This window comes from Onychostruthus taczanowskii, unplaced genomic scaffold (genome assembly GCF_017590055.1).
Source record: "Onychostruthus taczanowskii isolate IOZ18803 unplaced genomic scaffold, ASM1759005v1 scaffold13, whole genome shotgun sequence".
In the NCBI taxonomy this organism is placed as follows: Eukaryota; Metazoa; Chordata; class Aves; order Passeriformes; family Passeridae; genus Onychostruthus; species Onychostruthus taczanowskii.
The window spans coordinates 8,858,174-8,876,732 of record NW_024498462.1 but is presented as its reverse complement, the minus strand read 5'-3'; the positions used below and the strand labels follow the sequence as shown (position 1 = coordinate 8,876,732).

The 18,559-nt window shown below is 48.0% G+C and overlaps 1 protein-coding gene across 1 annotated transcript in view; it reads left to right on the top strand.

The window, feature by feature from the left end:
• Positions 1-18,559, top strand: part of GPC3 (glypican 3) — a 138,425-nt gene that overhangs the window by 94,282 nt on the left and 25,584 nt on the right. Inside the window, exon 6 of the mRNA XM_041396598.1 lies at positions 3,675-3,795. Coding sequence (XP_041252532.1) covers positions 3,675-3,795 — 121 coding nt within the window. The remainder of the gene's footprint in view (positions 1-3,674; positions 3,796-18,559) is intronic.

Here is an 18,559-nt window from a genome sequence, read left to right as displayed (position 1 = left end):
CAGAAGGGGCTGTTTTATCGGCACAAGCTGGACACAGCTGGAGATGGCTCAGAGATTTCTCTTCTTTGCACTGACTGCAGAACATGGGAGGAAGGTGGTGCTTTGGCTTTTTAGCCTGTGAGCCCACCAACCCTTCAGCTTGGGGGGGATGCAGAGGAGCCTGCAAGGGTGCTGTCCTGGGACCCCCAGCTTGTTGGGGTCTGCAAAGGCATCCCTCTGCCGTATTAAGGCCGGGCTGCTTGGCCCCGGCTGCAGGGAGGGGTGCCAGCTGCCTTTTCCAGCTTCTCTGGCATTTCAGGAATGCACGTCGCTCACTGAAGCTACATTTCAAAGCTTTTAACCCTTTGGTTGGCTGCATCCCACTGAATGTGGCCGCTCCAGGCTGGTGCTGGGGCACAGAGTGGCACAGCCCCCCTTGTGCCTGGGCACACCAGGAGGTCTCAGCTGGAGGAAGTGTTCCCCAAAGCAGCCAAGTCACACAGGACCATGCCTGGTGGGATGTAGCAGGTCCCCATGCATCTCCTTTTTTGCAGTTTATGCTCAAAAATGTGCAGCTTTGGGCCCATTTCCTTGCTGCTTCAAATGAACTTGTGTCATGGTGCAAATGGTTCATTTTGGTCAGGTACATGCCTTTGTATCTGGCCAGGTGGGAAGCACCAGGAGGTGACACTGCACTGTTTTAGGGAGAAATCCCTCTGCTAATGCTTTCAGGTTTGCTTCCTTCTCTACTAGACTTTTTCCCCTGAGAAGGCTGATCTGAGGTCCTCACAACCCCAGCAGAACCTTCTGGAGAACACTTTCAGTCTCTGGAAATGGAGTTATAGTATAGTATTGCTGTAGTATTGTGTTCCTGCCTCCTGTACTACATTGTGTAGGCTACAGAAATCCTCTCTGGCAGCTGTTGCGTGGATTTCAGAAGGGATTTCGCCCACTCAAACCCAAGCTATTGTGTTTGTTTGTATAAAGCTGTTTAGGAGAGAGATTGTATTAATTTAGTGATGCACCAAGTGGGCTTGGTTCTGCTCTTGCTAAAACCTGTGGGAGTTTCCTGATTAAATCTCTGAAACCACAGGAGACCTTTCAGCAATGTACTTCTGAGTTCCACCAGTGTTTTGAATTAAATCTACAGTGACACCAAAGACAGGAATTTCTTCATCATCTTTAAACTCACGCGTGCTGTGGATGTTTATGTCCAGTCTCCAGATGTGTTTGCCAGGTCGGTGCGGTGGCATTAAGCGGCTGTGTGACAAAGAAGCAGCAGGATGAATGGCTCAGTGCTCCAACCCTCTGTAAAAAGTTGAGCCCAAGTGTCAGCAGCGCCGGGCAGGTCTGTGCCTGCGGCAGCAGCCACGAGATGGTGCTCGGGGCATGCCAGGAGCCATGGGCAGCTGCAGCCTGGCCCCAGCCTGGCCCCCTTGTCCCCATCACTCAACCTGCACCTTGTCAGGGCTTTTCTGACCTGGGAGCCGTTGTTTCTCAGGTATAGCCGCGTTTTGTGCTTCCCAGGATAAGGTAGCTATTAAAAAAAAGGCATTTTGCAAAAGGTTGAGTCCCAACAGGAGGCCCCGGGGTGTTGGGGTGCAGAGCTGGAGCTGTGCTGGTGCTGAAGTGCAGGGGTGGGATGGCTGTGCAGGCAGCTGGGGCTTGGGAGAGCCAAGCTGATGAATCTGTGATGCCTCTACCTGGAAAAACTGCTTATGCCTGGAAAAGGAATATACACAGGCGTGTGTTCCTGTGCTGTAGGCATAAACACAAACACCTCCTTTCTCCTCTCCTTGTTCCTGTGTCATCTCTTCAGTGCAGCATCTTGCATGGTTGCCAGCCGTTAATGGAGATGGATGTGGGGAATGTCTAGTGTTGGGGACCCAGCTGGAGGTGCAAAGAGCTCCTGGACATGGAACTCCTGCTCTGAGATAGCCTTGGAGTGGAAATCTGCCTCAGTTCTGTAATTAAACTGTGTATTTCAGGTCAGGGCAGATTGCTACTGCACCAGTATAGATCTGGGGTTGCCTTTGCATCCCCATGTGTCTGAGTAGATCTCATCCTCTAGTTTAGAGCTTAAGCAGAGTTTAATCCAAGCCCCTGAGTATCCCCAAGCCCCTCAGTGTGCCCTGATAGCTCTTGTGGCTAAATGTCCACATGCCTCTTGCTTTCCATCCTAGCAAAGCATCTTCCCTGAGCTGGCCCCACCTCTAAAAGCCTGCTGAAGTCCCACTTTCTCCCCAAAACCCACGTGAAATGGGCTGTGATTGCCTGGGCTTGCCTGGCAGCGTGAGGATGGAAGATTAGCAGGGAGCTGACAGACAGGGAGCCAGCCACTAGGACTGTGCTCGAAGCTGGGTAAAAACATGATGTGTAGGAGATGAATGCGGGAAGGAAAATTCATGGTGTTTACCCATGGCACTGGAAAAACAGATGTACAGCAAAGCAGAGTGCTGCTGGTGTTATCTTGGTGATCTCACTTTCGGAGGCTGTGCCTGGGTTTGGTAGTGCCTGTTCTGGCTGCCAGTTCTGGGAATTGAGGACTTGCGTGGTGCTTGCAGAGCAGCACAGCCCATCACTGGGGCTGTGATGAATGGCAGCAGCCCAGAGCTCAGATGGTGCTGGTGTGCTCTGTGCTGCTGCTGTAGCTGCCAGCAGGCAGTGGGGGCAGCCCATGGCTCTGGCCCCAACCTGAGTTTGAGTTTGGTGCTTGCCTTGTGCTGGAGCATCATCAGCTGTTCCACAGGTCCTGAGTGTAGGGACATGTTCCTCTGAAGACAAGCGTGCAGCAGTTCTGTCCCTCTTCCCCTCCCTTTAATCACTCTGGTAAACTTTGTCATTCCATAAATCTTGCAGCAAGTGAATGCATATTTCTTTCCTAAGTGCTGATGAAAAAGCTGAGTGCAGCTTGTCTGCCCTCCTCTGCAGAGCTGCCCTGGCAGTTTAATCTAGTCTGTGGGGGCTTTGCTGACTCTCATGGTACCTGTGTAAATCAGGATACCCTGTGGTGCAGAGCCCAGCACTGTACCAAAGTCAAGGTACGTTCTGTCTGAGCAGTTACTTTGATCCCTAAGGCTGCATCTCATCAAAGACTGAAATCAGGATTGTTTGACAACACCTATTTTCCATTAGCAATGTTGACAGCATTAATTATATTCTGATGCTTTAATTCTTTATTACTGAAATCACACATCAGTGATAGTCATTATTTTGCAAGGGGGTTGATGTTATGCTAATCAGCTTGCAGTTAACTGGGTCATCCCACTCATTTTTTTGGCTGTGGGCACAACACTACTGCTCTTGTACTGGAGTCTCTGTGGTCTGCCAAGATTTATTTTAAACAAACATGAGCAAGCCAGAATTTCTGAGCCAGCTTTTTTAGGACTCTTGGGTGCAAGTTATGTGAAAATATTTATCTCTATTGTATACTGTTTAACATCTTCCTTGGTTACTAATGGACTGGAAAGGACTTCATTGTCCTCAAGTGATACAACTACATCATCTTGCAAAGTCAGAGCAAAAATGTTTATGGGAATCTTCTGTCCTTTCTTTGTCATTGTTAGCTGTCTTGTGCTCTCTGTTTTGGAAAGGGCTGGTGCCTGTCTTGGGATTTCTGAGTTTGTACTGAACTTTAAAGATCTCCTCTCTATTAGCCCATCACATCTTGGTCTTCTGTGTTCTCATTCCTGCAGGTACAGTCCCCAGATCACAAGGAATGGAGCAAAAGCCCAGGCTGGCAACCATGAGGTGAAGGTGAAAGGTCCAGAGCCGGTGATCAGCCAGATCATTGACAAGCTGAAACACATCAACCAGGTTTGCTGGAGACGTGCCAGCAGGGATGGCTCAGTGGGCGGTTTCCAAATCGGGTTGGCCTCCCCCTCACTCTCCCTGGGCTCAAGCAGACATCCTGGGTGTCTCCATCTGCAGCAGCCCTGGCAGCCCTGTGTGCACAGCCAGTGCCACCCCAGCCCTGCACAGCACCAGGCCCACAGGGCACACGTGGCAGGTCCTGCTGGATGCCTGCTGGTGTGGTTCTGCGTGCTGCAGCCTCAGCACTCAGCCTGTGCCTGGGTCGTGTGTGGATGCATGGCTGCAGTACAAGAATGCTTCTGCTGGGCATCTGTGCCTTAGCAGTGGAAGTCCAGGCCAGATGGAGCTGATGAGGTGCACTTGAGCAGGATGTGCTGGCTGGGGCTCATGTGGCACATACCTGATGTCCCCTCTGATTGGAGGAGTTCCTTATGGCATTGCTTATGGCTGGCAAGATGGATCACTTTTTTCTTTGCTGTAGATCCCTGGGCATTCTCTCCCAGTCAGCAATGGGGCAAGTTACTGTTGAGTGGGGAAATGGCAGAGCTGGATGAGATCCTTTCTGCTGGGGAGGAAGCTTCCTTCCCACTGCCTCAGACCTGGCATCCTTCCTGGGACAGGCAGTGTCTTGTCTCTCCCCATTATGCCACACCAGGTTAGGCCTGTGAACAAGCCCTGCTGCTGCCAGGGGATTAGGTGGCAACTCTGCAGATTGTTCAGCTTGTGTCTGAGCCTCCCCAGCACTGCCTTGGGCCAGCGGGGCTGGGGTCTGGCTCTGGACTCTGCTCTGCCCTGTGTGTCACTGAGTGTGGATGTCACAGGAGCTCATAGGGGTGTTTTTCATAGGCAGATAGGCTGGGCTTGCTGCTTTTCCAGGACACACTCTGGGACCTCACAGGGCAAATCCTTGGGTGCTAACACTGCTAACACAGCTGAGCTGCCCCATCTCTCCTGAGAGAGCTCTTCCCAGAGGGGTCCTTGCCCATGGTCACCGTGGCACGAAGCTCTGGGCAGCAGTGGGTCCCTGGGGTTAAGCCCAGCTTTGCTTCCCAGCCGGGTGGGCTGTGAGGGCGGCTCTCTTTGGAGCTGCTGGCTTAGCAACTTTTCTGCTAACCTCTGCTTTCCTGCTCTGAGACTGCCAGGGACTGTTTTCACAGCCATTCCCGTTTAACCCTGCGCCCTCCGAGGCAGGCATGCCTCATTAGGTGCTGTCTGGGAGCAGGATGCAGAGAGGGATTCAGGGTCCCCAGGAGCACCCCACAAAGCAGGAGCTGCCGTGGGCAGTGGTCCTACAGCCTGCTCTGCCTTCCCACATGCTCCCAGTGCCATCTGCCAACAGCCCATAATTATTAGAAGGGGAAAAGCGGGGGGAATAGCGTAATCAGCTACCTATTAAATGGGGTAGAGGGCAGGCTTCAACCTGCAGGTGATAATGATATTTTGCCATTCACAGTGAGAAAGTTGCAGTGAACAAAACATGGTTATTATGTACTTGAAACTGCTGACATAAAGTGGTTGTGAAATGCTGGCTGCCAGACTGGGTCAAGTTAGGTCTTTGCTGAACAGCTTGGGCTTCTGAGGAGTGGAGGTCTGTGGAGTGGGAGACCCTGGGTAAACAGTGCTGTGCTCAGCTCAGCTGTTTGCAGCAGCAGAGTGTCTCTGTCAGCTGCTGCTCAGAGAAGAATTGTGGTGAGGGGGTGAGTATGGTCAGCTCAGTCACAATCTCTTACAGTGCTTCCCCCCACCAGCTTGCAGTGTCAGGCTGGAATGTGTTAAGGGGGGCAAGTAAGCTGTTTTGGTTTGAACTGCATAAATGTATAAGAGCCTGAGAAACGTCAAACCCTCTTGTAAAGCTGTGTTTGAGAAAGAGGAGGAACTGAGAATAAAATCAGGAGAAAATGGGAAGTGATTTGTGCAAATTAGTTACGAAGCTTGCCCAGAGAAAGCTGTAGGTGCCCTGTTCCTGGAAGTGCTCATGGCCAGGATGGGGCTTGGAGGAAACTGGTCTAAGAAAGGTGTCCCTGCCCATGGCAGGGGATGGGAACTATGTGATCTATGAGATCCCTTCCCACCCAAACCAATCTGTAATTCTATGATATGATTCTGTTCCTGTGGAGGGTCTGTAGTCAATGGTCAGTAGCTTATATAGCAGGAAAGCAACTGTGGAGGTTACTTAAATTTGGGATTTGGGGTGTCAGAGCTTACCATCACACTTATTTTCTTGGCTGAAGGAAGTTTTGAGCTCTCTTTCACATCTGGAATGCATCTTGATTGCCAAAGAGTATTAAATGTGGAAGGATCAGCAGCTCTGGATGAATTACAGTTCTGTCTCTCAGGTGTTGGCTTCAGATTTGGGAAACAGTGGGAACTCCTGAGCTGGAGAGGTTTGAAAATCTGCTTATCCACCAAGCTCGAGCCAACAGTGGCTTTTAAGGATTTTCAGACATCCAGGATCTTCTGGAGAAAAGACCATCTTTGTGGTGCTCAGAGCTGTAAACTGGATTCCCATGTGACTACCTTTAAATTATGAATCTTGTACAATGTTGTGGCTTCCTCCCAGTGTGTTGTGTTGGAAATACAGCCTGGACTTTGTGGGTGTGGGCAGACTTAGGAACCATGCTGTTTGGTTCAATTTTCATAGAGATCCACAGCTTTTATTTTTACTTGGAGATTTTTTTGCTAAATAACTGTAATTTGCTGATGACTTCACCTTTATTCCAGGATGCTCGTGCTGCTGGAAGTGTCTGTTCTTTCAGTGTTGTGTGTATAAATTGTGCTTGCTCTTTAGTTCGTGTCCTCTCAAACCTAATTTGGGTAAATGTACATGCATTCTCATGAGAAATTCTCATGAAACGTTTGCAGTTTGAAATGAAAATGAGGTTTGTACATTAGAATTAAACCCATGGGGATTGAAAGAAGTAGAGTAAACCTAACCCAGAGAAAAGGGGAAGGGAAAGTGCCCCAGACTGTATTTTTTTGCTTTGAGCACCTTTGAGCTCAAAAATAAATAAATAAGTGAATTAAACACAGTGCCTGAGCTGTGTGCTGTCTCAAGGCAGCCCTTTCTGGATGAGTCCCCCTCAGTGCTGCCTATTCGTCACATCAGACCATTTTTGTTTCACCCAAATGTGTGATTCTGGCTGATGCTATTTTTTGTGCATTGGTGGGTGAGATGCTTTATTATTGCCATATTGGAATTTTTTTTCCCCCCAGTTCTGTTAGATGTCTACCGAGTTTTGATTTGAGTTATTTTTGTTATGTGCCCAGAGGCACGAACAGCCCATCCATAAATATTAGCATTGTTATCTCAGCTGGGAGGCTAAGGGTCACCTTCAGGAAAACGAGTTGGAATTGGTTCCTAACTTTTATTTCCCAGAGTGGATGGGGTCTGCTTCTAGCTAGCAGGGTTTCACTCATCCCTTGAGTGAAACTATATAGAAACTGAAAGGTTATTCAGTGTCAGCACAGGGTCTGGCTCAGGTTTTTTGTGGCTTGGTGACATCCCCAGGCAGAAAGCTGTGTGCAGGGTGAGCCATTTCCTTTGGTCACTCCGTTTTCCTCCAGCCACAGGGACGTTTGAGTGGCTGCCAGATGGGGCTGAGCTGCAGGTTCTAACAGCTGTGCATGGAGGTGGGAGCTGGGGTGCCACATGTCCCACGTCCTGGCAGCCCTGCCACGCCGGTGACCTCGTGTTGGGCACCCTCCTCCACTGAGAGAGGAGCTGGGTGATGCTGGTGTAAGGATGCAGCAGGCATCTGTGGTACCACATTGGCTGATGTGACACTCCTGGTCCTCCCTCCTGTCCCTGCCTGTCCTGAAGTGACTTTTATGTCCTTTGCAGTGCCTGTGGGGCTCTGACACTGTTGCAGCAGATGCTTTACTTCATCCTTAATGCCATTACCTCTTTAAGCTTGTGCCCAGTTGCAATCTCTTTTTTATGCTTAGGTAAATCCTGGTGTTTATCATAGTACTGTCTCAAGGAGGAAGAGCACAATTTTTTAAGAAAAGGAGGGGAAAAACACCACAAAAATTAATAGTAAAATCCATAAAAGGAAACTTAGCTGGGGAAGATGTCTTTACAGAATTGAATGGCCTGGAAACATATTGTACATTTCCAGACACTCGAGTTAAGGGCTCATTTAGAATATTTCAGATATACTGGAGTTTGACAGTTCTTTGGTTTCCACATCAAACAATCTGTAATTTATTGCCCCATATAGGGACTGTGTTTTTATCATATTGCATATTTTCTAGCCAGAAATCTAACTACCATATAAGCTCTTGAAAAAATAAACCCTTTGGGGATGGGAATCCAGGCAATATGCTTTCACAGACCCTGAGAAACTCCCTTTGATTTATTTCCTTGCAAATAAGGGGAAGACACAGTTTCTTGGAGTATTACAGCTGTTCCCCCAAGCAGGGTCTCGCTGCCTTTCTTTATGTGCCCGGTGTAAAGACCCAGTCCTGAGTGAGCCCCATGTGGAAGAGCCTCACGTTGCTCCTGGAGGGGTTTGCAGGAGGATGAGAACAAAATTTAGAAGTTTTACGAGGCAGTAAAACACACAGCTATACTTGGAAGGGGAAAGGAAAAAAAAAAAAAGCCTGGAGGCCCAGAGGTGTGAATGACCGAAGACAAAATAGACCTGAAGTTCACAAAAAAAAGCACGTCCTGGCATTTCCAGAGCCGTGTTTGAAGCTGGTTTGATCAACCAATATGTCCCATATTTGTTTGGAGGTTTAATGGGCTGTTTCCCGGCGGCCTGGCTGCTGGGAGAGGGCATGGTGGAGGTCACCCAGAAGTTAATTTGGAAAGAGGCCAAAAGGCCACAACTTGATTGAATCAAATGTAAACAAAATAGGCCTGGGAACGGTGTGATGCCCTTGTGCCTGGGTCCCCTGCAACCTCTGTGCTCAAAATACAGAGTGGTGGAGCACTGGGACCAGCGAGGAGGGTCTGACCCCACCATGGGGAGACAAGCTCAGGGTGGCAGAGGGACCCAGACCCTGCTCAGGGCACACAGGCAAATACAGAGTTTATTATGGGAGAGCCTTGGGAGCTAGGCACTTTGCAGGAATATATCTCCTCTTCAGAAAAATCCATTACTTTTGATGGATTTGGTGAAAGTTTCCCTGTGCCTGCTAGGCTCTCCGAGGTTTATTATTCCCACTGTATGTTAATTCCCCAATCAGATGAAGCTGCATAATAATTAGAAAAATGTGCAAACTGCCAGATTGTTAAATAATGCAAGGCACAACACTAATCACTTGAAAATACAATATTTAAATTGCACCAAAGCAAGTCACTCTTGACTCATTTTCCACCTTTAATAAGTTAACAGTACAGTGTCTGAAGTGCTGTATATATGCAATATAATCTATCAAGTCCTCGGAAGAAATGTTAATAAATACAAAAATTACTTGGACACGCCTTTTGTTCATCATTATTAAACAGTTTGTAACAATTAAAATATTAAAACCACATGTTGTTGAAAAGCAACCAGACATTGCAATTATTTCTTACTAAGGCTATTAAATAAAATCACAGAAGATTTTTAGTTTAATAATAAATGCATTTTAGAATGGATCAGTTAATTCTTCTTTAGTACACAAAATAATCTATAGCTCCACCAAGTCTAGGCCTGGTATTTAAGTACTAATTCCATTGTCCTTTTAGCTGTGCCTTGGCTCCCATTAACGCTGGGTAAATGCTCTTCCACTCTGTGGTATGGGAGTGGTACTGACAGGATTTTGCCAGGGCAGTTAGATCAGGAAAAGTGTGACCCTTGGTAATGAGAATGTAGTTAAATCTGAAGGAATCTGACTGTCAGGTGACTTTTCAAACCCAAACCCCTTCTTTCCCTCTTCAGGAGGAGCCAACACCTGCCTGGACCCTCTGGCAAACCTCCAGGTGTATTGGGATTGTTGAGGGAATGCTCTACCCAGAGGTCCCCCACACTGAGTCTTTGTGAACAGCCAGAGGTTGTTTGTACCTGGTGTTTGATGTCTGTTTTCAAACAGAAGTGTATCCTGGAGTGGTCTTATATATGTGAAGGGTTTCAACTTCGTGGCTTCAGCTCCAGCAGGAAGACAGGTGCTTCAGGTGTGTCCTGCAGGGACCATCCTCCAACAATGCTCTGGAAATCAGCTGTGGAAAAAAACCAGACCCACACCTCTAAGGGAGATTAATTTGCTTTTGTGTCCAGAACATGCAGCTGATGCCCAGTAGTGCCTTAAAACAAACACCAGATATCCTGTACCAGAGCTGAAGTTTATCCTGTTGTGGAGGAAACAAACCTGAAGGAATCCTTGAACAGCAAACCCCGGTGCAAGTGGAGCTATTGATAGCAGATTAACAGTTAATTACAGTTATTCTGGGCCTGGTTAATAGTATCAAGTGTCACCCTGTGCTGTGACTCAGGCTGTAATTTAATCAGTGGATGTCTGAGGTGTCCTCCCTGATGGGCCCAGTAACAAAGGACACAGCTCTCTGGTGCCGGTGGGATGTTAGGTGTCATGTTTTCTCCAAAATTTGACTTAACATCAAGGGTTTTTAAAATGTGGTCCAGACTGAGAGGGGACTGGGATTCAAAGAGCTTCATTGTTCAGAAGATGACTTCTGGTCTTCTTGGCTGCAGAAGAAATCCAATTGCTTTTGTTCCCGAGAAAAAGCCTTGATAACAATAATGTTACTTTTGATTTGGTGTAGGACTGCTTAGTGATGATGTTCTCAGGGGCAGGAGGAAAAGGCAGCACTGTCAGACCTGCTGTGGGCACGGAGGGTCAGCTCTGACGGGAATTTCCCTCTCCAGCCCTGGGCTGTGCTGTGGGAATGTGGTGCCCAGCTGTGGCATGGTGTACAGGCAGTGTGGCACAAATGCCTGTGAGGTTCCCACTCCACCCTGAGCTGCTTCATGTGCTGGGCAGGTTGAAGCTGGGAATTTCCCCAGTGCAGTTCTGCAACTTCACCCCAGCCCTGTGTCTGCAGGGGGAACAAGGCACAAATGTGGCAGATGTTTCCCCTGGCTGGCAAACCCCATTCCCAGCCAGTGAGACCTTGTGGACCTGACTGCATTGGGGCAGCTGTAAATACCCCTCATGGCTCAGGAACACTCTTGGTTAATGCTGTTGCTCATTTAACTTCTTAGCTTGGTTTTGACCTGTAACTGGCTGCAGAGACTGGGTTGTATTTTCATGCTCGTGCTGCCAGACCCCACGATGAGAGATGGCCCTTGCAGCACTTCAGACTGTGAGCAAAGAGAGAAATTTGGGTTGCAGCAAGGTTTGCTGTTGCCTGTGGCTTCTCTTGGCTGTATTGCCAGGAGTGATATTTAAGAGAAGGAAATGTGCTTGGTTGGGGACATGTGTAAGGAGATGCTGCTGATGCAGCAGGGTCAGCGAGGAAGTGGGAGGCAGCTGGCAGCAGGTGGGTGTTTGAGCCATCAACAAATACCCTGATGGGCAGGAAGTTACCTTGTATTTTTGGCAGGACCCCTGGAATGCCTCCTGCCTATGGGTGGGAAAGGAGTTTGCTGACCTTTTCCTGCAGCACATAATCTAAAAGCTGAGGGTGAGACTCGTAGAGGTGCACTTCAGGGCTTCCTTTGTGAGTGTTGTGTCTCACTGAGGGAGGGTATAAAGTCACCAGCTTTGAACTTAATTTAAGCCCTGAGTTGCTTCAGCTGTTCACTTGGTGTCTGTGCATCTGTGTGTGGGAGAGCCACGCCAGGCAGGGCTCCTCCTGCCTGCAGCTCCAGAGGCCTGAGCCTTGCTCTTGGCTACACTCAGCATCACTAGGAGTTGCACCCCAGTGTCTCAGCAGTGCCCATGCTGGAGCCTGGATGGTTGTTTCCTTATCCTGTTGGTAGACCCATCCTAGGTGCCAGTATTGACACTGGATAAGTTGAGTCCCTGGAGTGTTTTTTTGGTTTTTGCAAGCAGCATCCATGCTCTGAACACAGAGGAGAGCTGAGACCTCACCCAGGAGCCAGTGCAGCCACCAGGTGTTAATTAGAGACCAGCTGCTTGATCCTGCCTAGCTAACAGGTTTGGGGGTGTTTGCCATGGAATCCTCCCTCTGCCTGATTTAAGTCTCTGCTGAAATCAACAGCTTGATAATTAACCCCACGTTGGTGTTGTCCTGTCTGATGGGAGATAACTGGCTTATAAGGCAGCTGTTCAGTTCCCTGTGAAGCTCTGTGGACATCTATCAGAACTGCTTGTAGTTGCTTTTTGGGCTTCCAAAGCCTTGAAGGGAAGTGAATGCAAAAGTGAAGCTTGGAAAGAGGAGCCCCCAGGAGGGCAGGATGCAGCCAGGGTGACTCAAGCTGGTGTTCTGGCAGAAACCTCTGTGCAACCCAACCCTGTGCACAAAAATACACGATTTGAGGAGTGCCTCTCCACTGGGAGCTTTTGGGGGAAAAGGAGAGCGGCTGGGACACGGGTTTGTGTTGCAGAAGGAGAAGAGGAATAAAGAAACCCCTTCCAGCCCAGCTCTCAGTTGCTGGATCCCAGGTGGTGCCAAGGATGAGATGTTTGTCTCGCAGGCAGCCCTGCGGATGTCGCCGACAGTCGCCACGTGTGCCGGGGCCTGAGCCAGGAGGAAATCTCCCAGCTGCTCCAACAGGCTGGGCTGGGCAGGAGGAGGCTGTGGGGACCCCTGGCTGCTGCACCCCCTGCCTGGGTCACCTGTAGAGACCCTGATCCCCTCTGCAGAACCATGGGGCTGTTACAGCAAAAGGCTGGAGGTGGTGTGAGGCCTGCACGTCCTTCTAGGTGCTCTTGCATCCAAGGCACCTTCCATCCGGGCCGTCCCTGCTCAGATGTCTGAAGGAGGTGGTTGATGGTTCCACCTCTGCCTATTTTGCTTGTTTCTTGTGCTCCTGCTTTGCTTGTTGTCTCATGTTTCATCTTCTGGTGACGTGCACTTTGGGCCTTCCTGAGTGGTGTTTGGATAGAAGAGCGGGGTTCTGCTCCAACGAAACTAAACAAAATATGGAAAATATGGATAATAGCAGTGATGGGTCCTGGCCCATGTAAGCTCCCACACCCCTCCTTCACTCAGCTGCCAACGCCCTGAGGGGTGGCTGCTTGAGAGGCAGAGAAATTGCTCATTTCTAGTGACGCAGTGTGGGAAGGGATGCTGAAGGGCCAGCGACAGTTAAGGCTTGGAAAGGCAAAACAGGAGAAGGGGCTGTACTAGCCCAAAGAAGAAAGCAGCATTTCTCCAGCACTAGCATCGATGTAGGGCTCAGGGGATGGGGCAGAAGCAGACAGGGACTGCCCAGGACCCCATCAGGCTGGGCTGGGCCCCTCTGCCCTGCTCAGCACCCACACTGTCCTGTTCCTTCCTACAGCTGCACAAAAACAAGCTGTAAATAGCTGGGGTGGAAGGGGAAGGAACTGGATAAGGTGAATGAGCTGATGGTAAAACCTCAGTAATCTCTTTTTCACATGTGCCCGGTGATGAATGAGCATTTGTTCAGGCCAGGGAAGTGACACCTCCCCTGCCTGGGGGACTGCAGACAGGAGCTGGTCCCTGTGCCTGCCATGGTGCCAGCCAGGGCTTAACCTCCACAGCAGCATCCAGTCCTGGGCATCAGCCTGCCCTCACCAAAACAGAGCAATCCATAATGCCTTGGAAGCCCTTCTGCTTCCAAAAGAGATTTACTGTCCAGTGCAGACTTGTGTTAATTACTGCCAGCACTTAGGAGTCTTTATCTGTCTTCCTTTACCCATAGGGATGTTGTCAGTTTGGATAGCTAATCTGGAATTAAGCTGATGATCCATAAAGTAGGGCCACCCTTTGGTCAATAATTCACTTCTGTCACCAGCTTCTTTGTGCTATCAGGAGAGTGACCAGGAAAACTGATTTACTGGCAGCCAAGAGCATCTCCTCCGGAGCCTGTGAAGACAGTAAAGTGGGTCCTGCTGTGCTGGTAGGGATTTTTCCCATTCCAGGTATTTTGAGTGCAAGAATTAAAGACTAAAACATTTTTTATGGCTAAGGAGCCACAATATAAACTCAGAGCTATGGTTCACAACTTTAGTCAGCCACCACCACCACACAAAGCAGGAGTGACTCAGGATCAGTGTGTGGGGAGGGAATTCCAGGGCCATCCCTTGCTCATGCTGCTCAGAGCAGGCAGGAGGTGCTGTCTGGGGCTTGTTCTGCTGAGTTCAGCTCCAGTAGCACAAACCCTGTGATGCCTCAAAGGAGGCAGCACAGGGAAATGCAGGACTGGCCTTTAGAGCAACTGAGAAAATGGTTATGTCCAACTCATCATTTCTCCAAGCACTGAAAATTCCTTCTCCAAACTCTGCTTTCACTTTATTAACTTCTTATTAGTGATCATTCTTTGTTCTGCTGAGCTTGAAGTAGGAGTTGAATGGGGAACAGGTTTCTTCTCTGCCGTGTCTGTGCTGCCAAGGTGCAGCCAACTGCAAGGATCATAAGGAAATCACAATTCAGATGTTCTCCTCCCAAAATGGGTTCTTCTGTCCATGGGCCAACACTGTGATCAGAAGAGCAGTGGTGCCTGCTGGTGTGCACAGCCTCATGTGTTCACTCTTGCTAGAGAGAAGTATGGATCCTGGTATTTACAGATATTTTTAAAGTTTTAAATATCCTTATTTTCAAACAGAGTTTCGTGCTTGGTGCCAGGGAACATAGAGTTTTTCTGTAATATATGTTGCATTTGCTGCTGCCCAGGAGGGGGAAGGCTCTCTGGAGCTTGGAAAGAAGAAGAATGATGCTGTTGATGTTGACACTGAGTTTTTGCTGGTGCACACTCCTGTGCCACCAAGGCGCCTCTCCACAGAGTGGATAAACATAAGCGAGCTGGGAAATAGAAATGTGCTGTGGAGGGCACCAGTAATCTCATGAGGGTTGGTTAAATAATAAAGTATTTGCTAATAAAAGAAAATTTTTTCCATGCTATTTCCAGGGGTAATAAGCAGAGGAAGTGGAGAGAATAGATTCTGCTGTTGCATGCTTGTGCATGATCAGGCCACCAAATTCAAAACACATGAGTTTTGAAAAAGTCCACAACTTGAGCCTTATAAAATGGGTTCCTTTCCCTGATTCTTGCCTGTGATCAGATAATGACCTTCGTAAGCAAAACAACCCCAGCTGTATTTCATAATGGGAATATACTTCTGTACATTGTAATGAGCTGTTAACAGGGAACAGTATCGTGTGAAAATCTGCACGTTTCCCATGATGCTGCCTTGATTCAAAAGCCACACATAAATTACTTGGTATTGCAGATTTCAAGGTCAGGATTGGCCACATATAAGATCTAGTTTTTCACCCCCAAAACCCAATGTTTTTAGCAGGCTGGAATTTAAAATAGAAAAAGCTGATCAGTTGGGAATCTCAGGAGTTGTGAGAAGTACCTTGGTACCTGTGTCAGGTACTTGAAAGTGTGTGGCTGGAGTGATGAAAGGGAAAATAACACCTTTGCTCCTCCAAAACTCCTCCTTACGAGGCTCCTGAAGGAAGGCATCCTGAGCTTTGCAAGCAGTCGTGAGCTGGTGAAATTCACTGAATTTTGGGAGGTTTCTAGCAGAGCCAGGAGCTGATTTTCACTGCTAGGATGAGTTCCCAGGGTTCCCCTCCTGACGCCAAGCAGCACACAGACACATGGCTGGGGCTCCAGAGTAATTTCTGCACTGAGGCACTTTTTCTGCTGGATGTGAATACTTGATTATTAAGCATATATTACAATTCTGAATATTATTTTAGCTGTAAGTTTAGTCTCCATCCTCTCCAGCTTTTTAGGTTTGATCATATTCCAGAGGCTTACTAAAAACATGCAAAGAATTTCAGTGAAACTCTGGAACACTTTTTGTTAAATTCTTTCAGTCATGCAAGCTAAATTAAATGACAGCTCTGTCCACCAAAAGATTACAAATATCAATCAGACTTCTCCCCTAAACTCATGAAGGAATTAAATGTTTTTCTAAAAGTCTTCTATTCCTCTTAATAATCTCTTTGGCTGTTCTCTTTACTTTACATATTTTTGAAGTGTGTTGAAAGGGATGATTTCTGCCCTAAAGGAGCACAGTGCTTGTAGCTTGCTGACAGTATTTAATCTGAATTTGTGGGCACAATTTTGGGTATTGCTCAAATTGATATTTGCAATACTGTGGGCTTATTTCCAAAAGGAGAAAACAGCTATTAAACTGCAGTCCAAGAAACATGATGCTGAGCTCTTTCCAGAGATGGGAGATTAATGATAAAAAAGTATGTTGCAGCTCCGACTGTTTATGTTAAAATTAGAAAAATAGGACCAGGTGGGCTCAGTGGGCTGGTGGGATGGGGAGCTCTGAGTAAAGTGGTTGTAAAGAATGAGGAGTTAAAAAGATTTCAGCATACAGTGGCCTGTCCAAGACAAGCTGAGTCATTACCCCGCGCCGCTGCATCTGTTTTTGTCTGGTCACTGTACAGTTATGAACAACTGTGTAAATCATACTGGGATGCCCTGGGGAGCTTTCTTAGCAGGAAGGCTCGGCACACCGTTCCCATCTGCCTTGTGTTTGAAGCTATTGGGAGACCAGAAGACAAGCCAAACAGCAAAGATGTACAGGGAAAGCAGATGTGAGTGCCTGGTGTCCCTTGGAGTCCCTCCTGCCCACACCCTGGCACTGCCCACCCTACCCATCCAGAGGGTCTGGTTGGAAAGGGATGAGGTTGGAAATAAAACTGGTGGACACCTGATCCATTGGAACTCGTAGTGAGGAGCAGAGGGAGTTTATGGCCATGGTGGTCGTGTGGATGGGGGAGGAAAGCCCTGCAGCCCCCTCAGAGGTGTGTGGATGTGTGTGCCTGGACTCCCACAAAAAGTGCTCCCCCTTACATCAGCTACATTACAGTGTATTTTTGCCATTATGGTTTAACAGAGAAGAGTAGATATGGCAGTAAACTCTTACAGCTGGGTGAGTGGTGATTGAGTTAAAGCTATCTCACTGTTACATACTACTTTAGTGATCACCAGGCTGTGTATTTTCCTGCCTCTTACCATGGGCTTTAAACCACAGGACATGAATAAACTGTGATGTTAGGGTACAGTCAGCTCTGCTTGCTATTTAAGGATGGGGAATCTATGTTCAGTACAGCAAATATAATTTCATAAAGCATGCAAACCATCAGGGAGGTTGTGGAGTGGTTGATGAATGGGACTAGGGCTGCTGCTCTGGATGAAGATGAGACATCCAACAGCATTCCTGTGTCTGGATGTACCATTGGAGTGGAGTGGGATTTCCACCCCATGCCTGGTCTCCTGCTAACTCTTCCAGTAGGTTTTGTGTCAAGGGCTCTATTTCTCCCACAGGCAGCAGCAAAGTTTAATTGATCTTCTCTGTAGTTATCAGCAGCTGGGGAAGGCGTGCCTGAGGATGGAGCTTTTCTCCTGGCAAAGGAAGGAGCAGTGTGGCAAAGGGATGTCACGTTTACTTGATCCCAAGTTGGGGCCCATGTGATGTTTCTCAGAAAGTTCCTGTTTTATTGTGGCTACAAAGGCATAGAAATTAAGCTGCTAATTTATGGCATGCCAAGGAAAGAAGTAGTACTACAAGAAATGCTCAGTTATTTTCATGTTTGAAAACACACAATTGAAAAATCCTGATTTTTCCCTTGCCCCCCCCCACTGAGCTTATTAAATCTGAAAATATCCCAAAGCTTAATTCTCTCTGCCAGAAAGTTCCTCTGCTCTTTTCGGTAAGTCATGAAAGTTGTGCTGCCTGGGTTGCACGGTGGGGTCCTGTCTGGCTTGTTCTGTTCCTGGGATGCAGAGGAGTGAGGATCTCACAGAGGGAGTGAAGATCCCACAGGGGAATGAGGATCCCACAGAGGAATGAGGATCCTGCTGCTGAACAGTCGTGGCCCCTTCCAGCAGGATGGGCTGTGGTTTTGGCAGTGGTGCACTGGGTTTGAACTGGTGTGGGTGCTAATCAGCTGCTGTGCATGGCAGACCCTCATTCCACCCCAGCTGAGGACTGCTGTTAGCTGGGGGCTTTGTTTGGAGGAGCAAAGTGCAAGTGATGGTGTAAAGGCTTGGCTGGCTGGCATGTTTGGTGCCTGGGTGGGATCTTCCCTGTGCTAACCCCCAGCACTGCACTTGCCTTTTTGTTTGTTATTTTTTGGTGGTTGCACCATATTCTGGAAGAACTTGTAAACGTCTAAACAAAGTAAAATTCCTGAAAAGTGAAATTAACCAGCCTGAGCCAAAGCCTATTATTGGAGGCCATGAAAGCACATCCCCTGAGTTTTGAGGAGATAAGCTGCATTTTGCTGCCTGCCATGTGTGTGGGACTCAGCCAGCATGGTTCTCACACCAGGCAGACTTTGGCACATGCCAGGGAGAGCTCTGCTGCAGCTGGAGAACCCAAAGGGGTCTCACATGGAGCCATTTGTTTTTCATTACGTTATGCTCCTCTAATATAAACACTGAGGTATGTGGACATTGCTGTGGACAGGGCGAGCCAGCTGCCAAAGGCATTCCTCCAAGGCTGTATAAACTTCAGGAGATAAATATTTTAGAAACTGTTTTCTAAGGCTAGCATAATAGTTTAAAAATATAACCTAGATTCCAGATATTAAAAAATGCCTTGCAAGGCATGCATATTGCTGCAAGAGATGGAACTAACCAAAGCCCTGAAGCATGTGGAAAGCTCCCATTTTGCAATATCTTCTCTGTTACTTTATCCTTCGGTTTTTTTTTTTCTTAGCGCTGAGATTAAATTCAAGAAGCTTTTAACAGCAGAGTGG